General features: G+C 38.4%; 1 protein-coding gene across 28 annotated transcripts in view; it reads left to right on the top strand.

Annotated features, from left to right (window-relative positions):
• The window catches only part of MAGI2 (membrane associated guanylate kinase, WW and PDZ domain containing 2), a 1,173,000-nt gene that overhangs the window by 357,335 nt on the left and 799,144 nt on the right, over positions 1-16,521 (top strand). For all 28 annotated transcript variants that reach the window (XM_038415335.2, XM_043497794.1, XM_043497686.1 and 25 more), the window contains exon 2: positions 1,252-1,368. In XM_038415335.2, the coding sequence (XP_038271263.1) occupies positions 1,252-1,368 (117 nt within the window). The remainder of the gene's footprint in view (positions 1-1,251; positions 1,369-16,521) is intronic.

Genomic DNA, 16,521 nt, shown 5'->3' with positions numbered 1-16,521 from the left:
AGGGAAGTAAGAATAATTGTAAGGAGAAAAGTATTTTGTTTTTAAAACCATTGGCTGTTTCCATTGATATTCGATGTGATGGGGATAATCAGGCTGGGGAGGATATTTGCTCATAGTTGCAGGACAATCTTTCTGTATACAGAGTCCAAGTACTTTTGTGAGAGGGTTCAGCTACAGCTGTCTTTTTGTTTTGCATGCTTTGAGGTTGAATGTGTGACGCAACAACTTCGAAATCAATCCAATTGTGATGTTTCATCTTGGGGAATATGTCTGTGAATGGCATGTGAAGGGTTTTCTGTGTTATCCCTCATGTTAAATAGTATTTTGGGAAAGTAAGAAATGTAGCTATTTATAGATTTTTGCCTATAGTAACAAAACATGATCCATGAGTTAATTAATTGAGATGGAGGGAAAATATATCTGGAAATGTTTATTAAATAAATTAGATTTGATTTATGTATCTGTTTTTAATAATTGAATATGATGCATACAATAACCAGCTGAGCAGTGATTCAATGTCTAAGCTAGTTTGCTCCAAAGTAATGGTGAAATTGGTGAGACTGTATGTTCACCCTGATTCCCTTCATCTACTTGCAAATTTGTAAATTTTTTTCAGATGCTATCACCCTATTATTGATTTGATTTCAGTGAGGGAAATTAAATAAGTGCACTTGATTGCTATTATATATTGTCCACATGCAAGGATCATTTATAGTGAACATGGTATTGATTGATTTTTTTTTTGTGAGCATTAAGGACATTTGAGAGTGTTTTAGTTACATTTTATTCTGACTGCCTTTGGAGTTAGAGCTTTTCACGTGACATAGAAGGACAGTTTGGAGAAGGGAATTCTCTTTTAATAAGCTGATGGGCAATGGCTAAGGAATCATGCAGAGCATAATAGATGTTATCTGTCTGTGCAGTAAAATACTTTGACATCTCTGTCTGTGGTTTTTGTTTCATAGATGTCTGGTTTTTTTAACATTGTGGATTTTACTACTCAATTGTCATTAAGTGTTTTAGTTGTTGAAAATAATTATCAATGAGAAATTACATTATTATGCTGAGTGCATTTCTGTAGCTAAAAATTGGCAGTAGCATAAAGGAAAGTGATCTGTACAGTAGCAGAGCCTGCAAGTGACTGATTCTATTGCAAACAAGGAGATTATTTAATTTTTTTAAAAAAGAAGTTAAAATCTGTGACTAGCTTTGTTTTGTCTTTTATTCAGTGGCCTCTTGTCGCTTTTACAGGAGGCATCGTTGATAAGGACCTTCGTCACTACCTCAATTTACGGTTCCAGAAAGGTTCGGTGGACCACGAGCTCCAGCAGATCATACGAGACAACCTCTACCTCCGCACAGTGCCATGTGAGTATTGAGAAGATTATATACCCCTTTTCTGGATGAGGTGACCAGTTACCAGAATGAACGTAGATGCAAGTTAAAAATCATAAAAGCATCAAAATACAAAGAGATGGGGGGGATTTTTTTGGATAGAGCAGCTTCTTTCTGATTTGTGGCTTGGTGTGGACCGAATTATTGCTTAGAGACTACTCCAAATAATTCAGAGGCAATTTCTAGCGTTGCTAGTTGTGTTGCAAGCTGCAGCTATGGCAGAGAGAGTATTTCTAAGTACAGTGGCTTTTTCTGTAGTTGGCCTGGTTCTAAAAAATTAAAATAAAAAATAATTTGACCATTTTGCAGGACAGTTAAGCTGGTGTCTGATAGTTGGAATTTTATCTGTACCATAAAGAATCCATATGGGTTTTATCATTTATGTATTATATTGGAAGAGATGGAAATATAATAGGAGGAGGAAGAAGGAAATATACTAATTAAGAGACAGCATAGTTTAGTTGCAGCCAGTATGGTCTCAAGTGTTCAACCTGTCTAGCGGCTGCATGAAGTTTTTGGTGGAATACAAGTCAACTATATTTAGATCTAGAGCCTTATATAAACTTTTTGGTCATATTTTTAGTAGTGAATCAATTTACATATTTGTATACTAGCCATATGAAGAGTAGTAATATAAGAAATGCCAGACTAGCGGCACCAAGTGTTTCTGAATAGAGCTGTTTGGTGACTGACAATAAGCCTGTTAAAACTCATACCTCTGGCATAGTGTAATAGCTGTATACATGTAATCCAAAACTGCTGCATTTAAATCAGGAAGTGCGGAATGTGCACCCTTGAACTTGCATGTGTGACATTAGAGTGATGGTCCAAGGAAGATGGATTAAAGTAAGTGACTGTACTATTTACATGGTAACGGGTAAATGCACTTTGAAAGCTGTGATGTTGTCAGTGTTCCTATCTGAGTTTTATCCTTAGTGATATAAAAGAAAGTAGATATGAAGCACTAAAAAAGAGGCACAGTCATTTTTACTATGTTTTGAAGCTGAAGGTAAATAAATATAATATCTTACTTTCAGGAGAACAACCTGCCCCTGGTAGGACTAAAGGATGCTTATATATTATTTTTGTGTGAGAGTTGTGACTAACTGGGTTTTCTTTAAATGCATTATGGAGAAGAATAGTGGATCCAAGTGAAAATGCAAAGATGTTTTGAGACCAGGACTAGCACAATATGGTATTGTTAAAAGTTATCTAAACATAGGGGTATATCGAGGGCCATTGACACACTAAGTTGGGTATTTATAACACCCCTCTTCAATTTAGAGTATCAACCAAAATGGATGGATTGCCACTGATATTTTACTTCTGGAGATATGGATTTTAAAAGACAACGTGACCAGAGTGAAAACATATCAGTACCTGCTACCTGGCATCCTATGCTTAGGTTTGATAGGGGGAGAATATCTGAGTAGCAGGAGTTTCAGTAGTCAACCATTTCTCATGTAGTGAGTAATTTAGACTTAGATCTGTATCATGCCCTCGATCCACACATGCAAATTCCAGTGAAATCAGTGGAAGCTATGTGTGTGCACTGAGGGCATGATATGACCTCAAGATTTTCTAAATTGAGAAATTAACTAGGCCAGTAAAATACTGCATTGCATACTATAGTATATACAAGGAGGTATGTTAGCAAGCAGGAGCAAAGAAAAGTGAAAAAAAGATGGGCGTAGTAGGACCATGCAGAAGGATAGTACACTCACTCACAGGTTGGCTTCCAGAGGAGATAGAATTTGAATTGAATTGAAATGAACTAGAGGTAAAAGGGTAAAGAACAATCATGGGAAACTGTTATAGACCCACTTGGATAGGATAAGAAAGCTGACCAGGAAATATTTATACTGATAAGAAAGCCTGAAAAATCCAAGAACATCAATCAGAAGAGATTTCAATTACTTTGATAGTGACATGGATGACAATTGTTGAATTACTAAGTAATCAGGCATGTTCTTGGAGACTGTGTAAAGCCATTTTCCTACTCCATTTGCAGGAAAAAAACAACCATGGTCTGGTGATCATGACATCTTATTCAAAATCATCTTAAAACCATTGGAAAGATAGATAGCATCTCCAAAATATGGGAATTTTAAAATAAAACAATTAACAGAATACACAATGAGTTTTCCTTTGATTTTTGTTGAAAAGTTTACTTATGCCCAAATAATAAATATTTAAAAGGACATCATCATGTACAATAGGCCCCACTTTGTCCATTGGTTTCTTAAAACTGTCAGAATTTAGGAGACGACAATATATCTTATATGTGGGTTTATTCTGCTTCCAGTGTTCATGCGTAAGTCCAGTCAATGTTAACAACATATACACTGCACATTTAGAGGAGAATGCACTCCTAAACTATTTTCTGTTTTTAATATACCTTATGAACTTACTTTTTTTACAATTATCAAGGGCCTGGTTTTTCAGGGACACTGAGCAGTCACAGCTCCCATTGACTTAAATTTGTGCTTCAGGCAGTTAGCACTTCTTCTGAAACTCTTTATTAGAAGGTAAAAGTCATGGTTGACCATACAAAATAATTTCTTTTATAAACAGTAAAGAGATGATTTCACAGGTATATAGCTAGATTATCAAATAAACTATTCCACTGCCAGAAGATCTAAGAAAGACGATAAATGTAGCTCATGCATGTACTTCCCACAAATCCTGCCGCAAGACATAGCAGTGGCCGAGGTGAAAGTAATATGAAACACTTACCGGTACGTGGGCCTGGCTCCAGGCCCCTGGAAGGGGCGGGGCCTTGGGCAGAAGGGGCAGGGCTGAGGGTCAGCCTCCCCCAGCCAGCCCATCTGCGCTGTGCTGCCCAGGGCTCCTGCGGCGATTTAAACGGGCCCTTTTAAATCACTGGTCTCAGGGCAGCTGCCCTTTTTGCCCCCTGGCTCCCCCATCCTCAGGGCTGCCGACCGGGGGGCAAAAGGGGCAGCGATGTTAAAGAGCTGCAGCAGCAGCACTTTAAGGAGGATCCTTTGCTGCAGCAGTGCTTTAAGGAGAATTACACCCCCACTGTCAACACAGCAAAAGATCTGCAAACCGAGGGTCAAATTAAAAGACACAGGCACACAGCTGTTGTTGGAGTGCCTGGGAGCTTTGTGCACAACAAAAAACAGACGGCCAGGTTCTCAGCTGTTATAAACCAGGGTAGGCACTTAGAAGTCAGTGGAGTTTGGCAGACTTTTACCAGCTACGAATTTGGCCCACTAAATTATATTTTCCTTTTTGTGAGCAAAGAGACTGAATAGGCAGAAATTCATAAAGATACGCAAAAATAAAGAGTGGGTCAAATTCCTTGCTCATAATTCAGTGGGTTTCATGGGTGTGACTAAGATCAGAATTTGGACTCTTGGGCTTACTTTCCTTGCATTTTTTTCATGTGTTTGGCCTTGCAAATCTGTTTTCACCAAAGGGGAACTGGTCACATGACCCAATGGCCCAAATGCTGCCTTCAGTACATGTGTTGCAGGAGTCATAGACAGATGAAATAGATTTTCACTACATTGTCGATGGAAATTACATGTACATATCCAATGGCAGACTTTGGGACTATATTTGCAAGGCTTTTGCAGTGAAGCAGCAGTTAACTAACTCTATCCCCAGAGCTATGCTGACAGCATTAATGAAGCTGATACACAAACAAGGAGATGAAGAAAAAGGCATGTTAATGTGAAGCTGCATCAGAAAAGAAATAAAAGTAGCAAGGAACACATCAACATGTTGAAGCTTTTAAATGCTTCAACTATTACAAACAATGGAGAGCAAAACAAAGTCTATTTAAACAGAGTTGGCCCTTTGAGTAGTGTGCGGGACACTGCTACATCCATCACAGCAATGCAAAGGTCCTTCCCGAAGACCAGCAGACAGAGTTAACTCCCAGCATAGATTACCCACAGCTGTACAGATGAAGCAGGGCTTTGGACAGTCAGACACTCAAATGAAAGCCAGGGAACTCCGTAAAAAGGTAGTTGGAGGGGAGAGGAGCCTGTGGGAGCACAGATCTCAATGTCCAGTTGTTAGTAGTTGAACTACCCTTTTCTTGTTTTTTTATATTATGTACAGTTCACCCTTAGTATAATTGTATGGCAGAGGCTTATTGAGGGGTGAGGAGCAATGGCCAAGGAGGTGTTATGCTGCACAATATCCTCAGGAGGAGGTGTGTGGCGAGATAGTTGCTGAACCATAGAAAAGTTATAGCAAGCATTGGCTCCACTGTAACTGTCCTGGTGCTAGCTGGGATGGAGGAGGGACCATAAACATTCTTCTGATGCCATAAGTGCTAGAGGCAGTGTTTGTCATGCTGTATTTTGTGCTACATAATGCTTGTAGCCAAATTGCAGATGCCACATGCACAGAGCATGAGAGAGGAAGTGGCTATCCATTCTTTCTTATTCTTCATGCAGAGATAGCCCTACCTGAGACCTAACTAGCAGGATAAAGTATTATGGAGAACACTGGTGTAGAGAAAACTTTTTTAGTGATGGTGATAATGCTCCATTGCACGTTCTTAAGGGTGCTGTTCCAGATGCCCCATTATACAGGTTTTCAAAAAAATACAGACTGAAGATTTGGGTTTACATATATTCCTCCCCCAAAGGATATATTCACACAACATTGTAAATTACTGACTAAGCAGCACTGTAAGGAACAATGCCAAGGACAAAGAGACTCTTAGAAATAGTCTACTAACAACCTCCATTCCCAAGGTTCTGACGTACTTGCTTTCTTGCACCTAACTTTGTCTATTTAGATTGCAAGATATTTGTCACCAGAATTGTCTCTTAATAGGTGTTTCTATAGGGCCTAGCACACTGAAACCTGAATCTGGCATCTCTAGGCATATAGGAATAATGCTATCTTTTCTTCCTTTATCTCCACCTATTGTGTCTCATCATATATTTAGATTCTTTGGTTAGGGACTGTTGTTTTATTATATTAGGGCCAGATTTTCAAAAGGCCTCAATTTCAATGTAGGCAACGAAATAAGGGCCAGATTTTCAAAAGTGCTGAGCACCTAGTCAGTCCCATTGAGAACATATCGGAGCCGAGGTCTTTAGAAAATCTGGTGCTGTGTATACTTTATCATCATGGGGCAATAATGCCTGATTAGACTCTGTGGGTACAAGTAAGGTGCACATAATTTATAATCATAATTATTATTATTAATAATAATAATTTATTATTTATGATAAGCATATGAAAGTGAAAGGACAGCTAATACTGGAGATAAGACTATCATCAAAGCTAACATCTGGATGGAGGCTGGTTTTATTTCTGAGATAGGAAAGGAAGGGTGATCTAAGAATTTTAATTAATAAGTAGCAGTTGATTTTCATCCTTCTGTGAGAACAACAAGGAAGAAGATTAATCTGATCCAGGGATTATGTGCATGTGTGAACATCATATTGCATGATGCTTGTAGAAATCGTAAAGTATTTGGGATTTATAATTAGTGTGGTCTAAAAATATACCTCCAAGAGTGTTCAAAGGAGAGTGTATAGAGGAGACAGATTTTTCTCATGAGTTAGCTCAGTGTCCAAAATATTTTTGATGAGTGAAAGATGACTGCATGACTCTGTTGTAAAATAAACAAATTAAAAAGACCAGATATTGGCAGTTAAGAGTTGCACTTACTCATCATGTGGCACTATTCTTAGGATAAAATAACCTGTTCTTAGCACCCAAAAAACAGCAAAGAAGAGTCTACATCAGTGAAAATCACAGCTACTAGCTTTAATGAATGTTTTGTTCTTGCACACAGAAGTGTTAGTTATTGCACTGACTTGATTTTGATGGCTCAGAATAAAACAATGCAGGGCCCTTGGGGAATGTTCTTGTTATTTATCTAACGTGGGCACACATCAAAGTTAAAAATTAGTCTATTTAAAGTTGAGTCATTGGCAGCTATGTTCAATATTGATGCATCTTGAGCAAAAATAAAACAAATAATGTGAAAGTGTTAGTAAGATTGAGTTTCATTATTATTTTTACTTGTATTACGGTAATGCCTAAAGTCACCACTGAGATTATTGCCCCATTGGATGAGGTGCTGGACACATAGTAAGAGGCAGTCACTGTCCCAGATAACTGACAATCTAAACAGATAAGATGCAGTAGCTCTCAACCTTTCCAGCCTACTGTACCACTTTCAGGAGTCTGATTTGTCTTATGTACCCTCAAGTTACACCTCACTACTTGCTTACAAAATCAGACATAAAAATGCATATCTGTTACAACACAATATTACTGAAAAAAAATGCTTAGTTTCTCATTTGTACCATCTAATTATAAAATAAATCAATTGGAATATTGTACTTACATTTCAGTGTATCGTATCTAGAGCAGTATAAACAAGTCATTGTCTGTATGAAATTGTAGTTTGTACTGACTTCGCTAGTGCTTTTTATGTAGCCTGTTGTAAAATTAGGCATGCCACGGGTACTCCTTTTCTTTTTGCAAATATCTAGGTAAGTCAATGTAAACCCCCGGAAGACTTCTCCATAGCCCCAGGGGTACCTGTATCCCTGATTAAAAATCACAGAGAAGAAAGGTGTGAAAGTGAAACCAAGGCACAGAGAGGTGAAGTAACTTGCACAAGTTTTATACAGCAGATCAGTGACAGCTGTGAACAGAATGCAAGTCTCCTGACTCCTAGTCCAGTGCCTTATTCACTGGGCCATTCTGCCTCTCCTATTATAGGTAATATAAGATCTGGTAATATTAAATGATACTGGGAAATAGAAATACCCACAATACTTGTTAAAGTTATCCAGTATAAATATGTTTATAAATCAATGTTAAAATGATAATGTACTGGTTTTATGTATCTTTTTTATGGATTTTTCATTATAATTTTATGGATTTGTTTTTTTGTTATGCAAAGATGTATCCTAATCTTTTATTATTGTATAAGGGTCTGCTCCAATGCCCATCAGAGTCAATAGTCAGAGGCCCATTGACTTCATGGGGTATTGGCTCAGGCTCAGAATGCTTTTGCATAGGAGCTTTTTGATATAGTTGGTTTGAGAAAGTGGATAATGATGAAGATGAATTTGGAGATTTAATTTTTGAATAAATCAAGATTTTGGCTTAATTAATATGAAGGGTAAACATATGTCAAAATGGAGTCTGCAAATGGGGAAGAGGCTAGGTGGAAGCATGTAGTTAGTTGATAGTCTTCAGGAGGTTAAAGAAACAGAATTTCTGTGAACCTTTCTCAGGTAACTTGTAATGAGTATTTCCAGAAGGTGGCTAACCTCAGCTACTCAGTCATTTATTCTGCTTTGTGCTTATGTGTTAAATATTTCTCTTACAACTATAGACACTAAAGAAAAACAAATGGTACTCAAGGGAAGAAAATGGTATGTGATGTGGTTTTAAGAATTGTAGTATGATCATTTAATACAATAAAGAAAGCAGTAGGATTTTATACATTGTATTTCCTTAGGAAGGTAACTTGAAGACTTCATGGTATTTGCTTTTGCTTATAACAGCCACTGCTTTCTTGCATTCCTTACCCCAAAAATCAGAACTCTTGAAATCACAAGTCACTTTTGAATATCAGGAACCAATTTATTTAACTCACACACTGGCCAATGTATATCAATGTATATCAATTTCCCCTCTGTATTTTCCACCAAATGCATCCGATGAAGTGAGCTGTAGCTCACGAAAGCTTATGCTCAAATAAATGTGTTAGTCTCTAAGGTGCCACAAGTACTCCTTTTCTTTTTGCGAATACAGACTAACACGGCTGCTACTCTGAAAACTGGCCAATGTGTGCCACTGCCCTCAAAGGACCTGACCCTGCACCCCTGAAATCAATGGGAGTTTTAACAATGACTTCAATAGGAGCAGGAGCAAGCTCTAAAAGTGGGTAATCCCTGTCTTTCTTTAGGGGTTTTCATGAACAAGATATATCACATAACTAGCTTAAGTGATGTAGGTTGTTGTATTTTTTCAACCATTTGGAGGTTTCCAGACAACACCACTGAATGTATGCAGCCAGAAATTTGCTATTGCATGATATGTTTATGGTCACAATTCAGAATTTTGGAGACAATATTTTTTGCTTAGATCAATTATTTTACACTTATCCATTTTTTTCAACAGCTCCCACTTTCTCATGAACTCTCTCTAATGTACTGTGCTTTTCTGCATAGATCCTTTTATATTTGTGAGCTACTGAGAACAAGCGCTATCTGTGATTTAGATCTAACTTTGAGGAGTCCATATAGTTTTACAACATGATACCAAATGGATCAAAGACAATGATAGTTTTAAATGAATCTTGATGATATCACTAATGTTGTTGATTATTTGAGATCTGTATAGAAACATTTACAGATCCAGAACTGTGGGTAAAAGAAGAGGTCACAACAAACTTACATTGCAAGCTGGGCATGTGCAAAGGCTCTGAGGTGGAATTCAAGGAATTTGCCTATAAAATCCAAAATGGTTTTAGTTATCTGAGAGATTCTCTCTCTCTCTCTGTGACACAGAGCCACAGTGAATATTGCAAACCCAAAGCAGCCAAACATCACGTCACACTCCCGAAAGTCATGATATTGGCCTTGAAATCAAGAGACTTTTTAAAAATAAATTATTGGTCCTTCCTGTTAACCTGCTAGGTTTTTGAACCCTTTGGGTGCACTTAGTTCACATTTTCAAGCTTTTATGTGCTTCCATGAGGGACAGGAATGTACTTTTTTAATGAAAGCCGAGATTCTCATGTAATTACATGACTCCAGGAGCTAGTGTTTTCAGAAAATTACTAAATATTGCCCACTGAATGCATCCAATGAAGTGAGCTGTAGCTCACAAAAGCTTATCCGCAAATAAATTTGTTAGTCTCTAAGGTGCCACAAGTCCTCCTTTTCTTTTTGCGGATACAGACTAACACGGCTGCTACTCTGAAACTAAATATTGTGAGATTCTTATAAAATCACAAGAGCTAGCAATGCAGAACGGAGCTGAGAATGGCAGAGGTTCTTGAACTGAAGTTCTCTGATATAAACAAGAGGTGTAGGTGCTAGGAGGCTATCTCCTATAAGGGGTCCTATATTTTGGAAATTCCTCCACCAGAGCCCAGATTTGTTAATATTCTGGGCATGCTGCAAAACTCATCTTTTTTTCTCTCTCCGCTTAGCCTGTTGAATGTGGAGTGGGTTGAGGTAGATATATTCGTGGACAGTCTTTTGCTTATTTGGTGATTTTACTTGATAAGATGTGCTCAAAGCACATTTTCGACATTCAAAATAATGAGAGAGCGAATAGGAGTGGTTTTAAAACAAACAGTCAATTTTCCTGCCTAAAATTAAGCTACTGAATCCATACTTAGGTACCTGAAAAAGACTCAGAATAGATTTAGGAAATGAGATATGAAAACATCTGTCAAAGTTTCTGTCTGTAACCGCAGCAAACCAAACTTCAGTTGTTGGAATTAGAGTGGCCTACCATACAGTAAACTGACCATTAGAAACTAGTCAGATTGAATGTCATGAAGTTCAGAAATCTGATAAGTATTCAGATGTTCCTAAGCCTCTCTAAATCCTAGCCAAACCACTGACCTCATCTTCAATTCTGCCAGGCTCCCAGCTTGTTCACATTTCCCTCTGAAGTATGCCCACAGGTCAACAACACCCTAAACATGCCTCTTTTCTGCCCTTCAAGACTCCCCACCCCATACTATTCCTTTCCTTGAAACGTGTGGTGTCTGCGTCCCAATAATGTTCACTGTATATCTGGCACTACTCTACAGCTTTCTCTTGCCACTGAGATATCTGGATATGTCCGAGCACATGATATCCCTTCCTCGTGAGATTAATGGGTCTCACAGGGAAAGAAGGGATTTCAAACTCTCTCTGTGAACCATAAGCCAAATTCTACAGAAAGCCCTAAAGTGGCACCAAGTTTTAAATAGAAAAACAGAGGTTGAGTAGAGCTTTTTTAGGAAGGAATGTGCCAACCCAGGAGAAGTGTTTGCTCAAACCTGAACACTGAGTAAAGTTTTGGTTCAGCTAATGAAAATGGGCTTAACATGGAGCCTCTGACTGACATAGTGGTTATGAAGAGACCTCATTTCTGCAAATCCTTCCTTAAGTGCCCCCTTTCACCCTGTTTCTCCTGACAGCTTCACGTTCTTCTGGCTTTTGTCCAGTGATTGTTTGTTGTTTCTGGGTTCAACTCTGTTTCCAAGGTCTGTTTCTCCCAGTTCTATCCTTCTTCTTAGAGCTTTTCTCTCATGTTTCAATCCTCCATTATTATCAAGCCATAGTGATACACATCTGCTTCTCGAACTTGCTTTTGGTTTAGTTTGCTTTCATTCACATCAGTTTATCAAATTTGTTCAAAATATTCTGAATGGGGAAATATTTTCAACATGGAGCAGATGGAAACATGTATATGGAAAAATTGCAAAAGTCCCAGACTGCACTTCAAATAAATTAATTGAAGTCTTGAAGAAAAGCAGTCGTTGCAGTCATTTTCTCAGATCTCTATTAGTGCCAAATGCAGGATGTCATTACAATGATAGTGTGGGCAACTCTGGGAAACTTCTTATCTTGGGAATTTTGTGGGAAGGCAAAGTAGCAAATATACAAAAAGTTTTGAAAAATGTGCAGCCTTTCTAATAGGTTTCAGAGGGGTTCCAGCACAGATGTGATATTAAGTGTTTTTAATGCTAGAATATATATTCAGACATAGATACAAGTGTTTTTGTAGGGAGAATAATACTTGATATCCATTATGATATGAAAGTGTATTTGCATAATGTTCGCTAATAGAAATGAGTCATTTATACGAAAAGAAGAGTTAAATCCATCCACATTCAGTTACTGATTACATAGTTTCCAGTAACTCTTAAATGATATTTTGCTAAGGATAAAAAACGTAGGACAGCAAATTTCAATATTTAGCTATCTTTTTCTGTCTTTTTCTTCTCGTTGACTAGTCAACATTTCTCTTCAAATGCTCTCTAAGCATAAGAAGAGTTGTATAGGTGCTAGAGCCAGTGTTTGCGGTCCATGAAGCCCAGAGGTACAATAACCCCTGATGTGGAGGATGTAGATATGTCAGAGTAAATTATGTTGTTGCTTTTTTAATGAAGGCTGTAAGATCCATAACCCCTTTCTTGCAAAGATAGCCTTGAGAATGGAAACTGAATGCAGAGAATGAATGTTTGCCACTGATAATTCCCTATCACAAGCACCTGGGTTCCACTTCTACCAACAGCCAGAGAACCAGGGAGGCCATTCTATCAGACATTTGACCCTTTGGTGTTCTAGCATGTGGTCTCTGACACATATTCTGCCAAGCTTTAATAGCTTCAGATAAGATCTTCAGGGTTCTTTCGATAATGACAAGCACATACATATCACAACCCTTCTTGGAGGGTTTCTTGGGATCCAAAGAATTTTGTATTATATATTGAACTATAATTCTTATAGAAGTCTCATCTATACTGATCTTGAATGTAGTTGGAAACCATGCTACCATACTCCTCAACTATACAGTGTTCTTAATTGTTGGTCCTCAATACTGGGCCCTGTTGCATGTCAATCTGCCTGTGCAAATCATCCCTAAACCTGTATCCAGCCCCTGGGGGATCTGTCATGCATAAGGCAAGTTTTAGGCAATGTAGAGGTTTCCATACCATTGTCCCACATGAGGAAAAGAGCTGATATCTGGTTGGTAAAACAGTCTCTTAGCCTTATTAACAACCAGCATAATTTAGAGTAGCTTGGCCCAAAGCACCCCAGTTTTGACTTCGTGTACCATTTCTAGTTGCAACAAATATTCCCCAATTGCAGCTGATAAGGTTGTCCATGATTTCCAACCCTTATGTGGCTTTACACCTTTTGTGACTATGATCTATTCAGACATAAAAAAATTTTAAAAAAATATTTTTTTAAAGAAAAGGGTAGCAAAAGCGCTCCACATTCAAGCGTGGCTGATAATTTAAAAACTTATGGAAAGATTTTGACTCTTCCAATTATTTTAAGGCTTTGGCAAAGGAATAAAATTGCACTAATTGGACTGTAGTTTGTCGTACAAGAGTGTGGAATGAATGTTTTATCATCCTCATTAAATCTATGTACCTACATATTACCAACATCAATACTTAGTCATTTTTATTTTCATGTAATGAATAGCTTCAAATAATTTTAAGAGTGTTAAATAGAAAATTATCCTGTGTTTAATAATTTCCGTTCACAGTTATCTCATCAGAAAGCACGAATGTGATAACATAGACTGTGGCTTGCAATTATAGTTTTTTCACAAGAAAATAAAATGTAGAAATTGCTCTCCAAAAATATTTTTGAACTAGGGACTACAAATGGAATCTTAATTAAAAGAAATGGTGTGAATATATTATTAAAGCTGGGGAGCTAACACAGTAAATTAATAACAGGTTGAAAACATTCAGATGCCTTGAGTTTGCATTGGCACATCATATTAGATTAGTGGTCAGCACTGGCAAGCTACCATTGTGAAGAAATTGGCAGTATTGTTGTAGCTATAATATCATCTTGCTTGTATCTGCAGTCTTAAACAGAAGTATGAAGTATTCATGTGTTTGCAGTAAATGATTGTAAGCTTGTTTGGGCAGGGACCATCTTTGGTTATGTTTGTACAGTGCTTAGCACAATGGGCTCCTAGACACTTTAGGAATACAAATAATTAATAATAAGAAGTGGTTTTAAAGCATTATTGTATTGCAGTAGCCTGATGAGGTAGGTAAATATTCTCATACCTCTTTTATGACACAGAGAGGTTAAATGACTTTGCGGGCACGCAGTGAGTTGCTGCCAGAACTATGGATTCCAGACTCCCATTCCTCTGCTCCATGAGACAACACTTTCTCTTTTCAGTTACTTTATCAAAATTTCCTTAAGAGAGCTCATGGTTACTCCTGCTCTTTCCTGTCCATTAGTCTCATATTGAGGCTCCCTTCTGACTTTCATCACTGAGGATATATCCAATAGAATCTTACACAGATGTTTATTTTTCAGCCTCCTCCTGTGCAGATTTCTGTGGCCCAGCTGTGTATGGTTCAATGCAGATGTTCAAGGGACAAGGATCTGGTGCAGGACTATTCCTGGCTTGTGCTGTTGGCAGATCTAGCCAGTCTCAAAAGGGGTTGGGCGGTGGGAGGGCCCTGGTACTGCCCCATTCTCCCTTGGCAGCTGAGCCAGTGGCCTACAGAAGGGTTCAACAGTGGACTTATAACCTGTACAGCCTATTTGCTCTGTGAGGTATTTTAGCTTCCTGAGGCACAATACTTTCTTGAGTGTTCATTGTCTGGTGCCTTAAAGACATATCTGTACCCTATGTTTATAAAGAATCTGTTTCTATTGGGTGGTTTATTTTATAAAAGTTCTTTTTAAAAACTAAAAAAAAATCAATAAACCTAAAAAGAAAGGAAAAATTGTACATTCTTGTACAATGTGATTATATTGTCTCTCTCTTCTCCTCTTGCTGGATGTGAAAGACTAGAGCAACAATAATGCACATGAGAAAATGTTAGTTGATCTATATTTTCATTAGCATCGTAAAAAAGGATTCAGAATTAATATTAAAGGCTTCTTTTTAAAAAGGTTACAGATTTACATGCTCTCCTCTAAAAAAGAGGGAACCTTAAAAGGAGAAAAGATATAGTTGAGGGATTTGTCACAAGAGCTTTATCATCTTTGCCTTTTGTGACAGTGGACTGGCTTGAAATGCAGATAGATTGTGAGTGAAACCCGAGTTCAGCTTTATCCTTTTTTGGTGGCCCATCATGAATCCTGGATATGACCATGACATTTTTCAGTTAGGTTAAGTTATCATAGTGGTGATATGAAAATTAAATGGTTGTACCTGAAATTGTGGAAATGAGGTGATAATGTTTTGTGCTAAAGCAATATGAAGTACAAATCCTTCTGCTTCATACAAAAAGCTCAGAAAAAGGGTGTACAATATAGCTCACTTTTATTTTTAAAAATAAAAGTTGCCTTGTGTTTCCTTCCTAAAAAAAAAAGGCAGCCTAACACCGTATTAGTCACTGCAAACTTCTTATGTTGTTTCTCACTGAATTTAAAACATGGAGAAATAGCTGAGGGCACTTGACTAAATGCACTTTGGGTAAAGGCCTGATCCAGAACTCACTAAAGTCAATGGCAAAACTCTTATTGACTTCAGTGAGGCTGGCTCAAAGTGTTGCAATTATCATTAAGAATTGATGGTGCGGCGTGGGCTGTACTGCAAAACAGTATGTCTACCCTTATAGCTGGGGGTGTGACTTGTGGCTCAACGAGACATACTCACCCTAGGCATCACAGAACTAGTGAACTAAGGCCTTGTTTACACTCCGAAATTAGGTTGAATTTATAGAAGTCGGTTTTGTAGAAAGCGTTTTTATACAGTCGATTGTGTGTGTGTCCACACAAATGCTCTAAGTGCATGTAGTCGGTGAAGGGTGTCCACAGTACCAAGGCAACCATCGACTTCCGGAGCGTTGCACTGTGAGTAGCTATCCCACAGTTCCCGCAGTCTCGGTCGCCCATTTGAATTCTGGGTAGAAATCCCAATGCCCGATGGGGCTAAAACATTGTCATGGGTGGTTCTGGGTACCTATCTTCAGGCCCCCCTTCCCTCCTTCCCTTCGTGAACGCAAGGAAAGACAATCGTTTTGCACCTTTTTTCTTGAGTTACCTGTGCAGACGCCATACCACGGCAAGTATGGAGCCCACTCAGCTAACCATCACCGTATGTCTCCTGGGTGCTGGCAGACACGGTACTGTATTGCTACACAGCAGCAGTTTATTGCCTTTTGGCAGCAGACAGTGCAGTATGTCGTCGACGTAGTCCAGGGTGCTCTTTTAACCCACCTCAATGAGGTTAGGGGCACCTGGGCAAACATGGGAGTGACTCAGCCAGGTCATTTCCCTTTTAAGTTTCATCTCATGTCGATTCAGTGCCACCGGCAGTGCACTGTCTTTTAATCAGCAGCTAGCGGAAGACAATGGCCAGCAGTCATGCTGCACCGTCTTCTGCCGAGCACCCAGGAGATCACGATGGCTAGCAGTTGTACTGCTCAGTCTTCTACAGCAAGAT

The sequence above is a fragment of the Dermochelys coriacea genome, chromosome 1 (genome assembly GCF_009764565.3).
Source record: "Dermochelys coriacea isolate rDerCor1 chromosome 1, rDerCor1.pri.v4, whole genome shotgun sequence".
Taxonomy (NCBI): domain Eukaryota; kingdom Metazoa; phylum Chordata; order Testudines; family Dermochelyidae; genus Dermochelys; species Dermochelys coriacea.
This window is presented reverse-complemented; position numbering and strand designations above follow the sequence as displayed.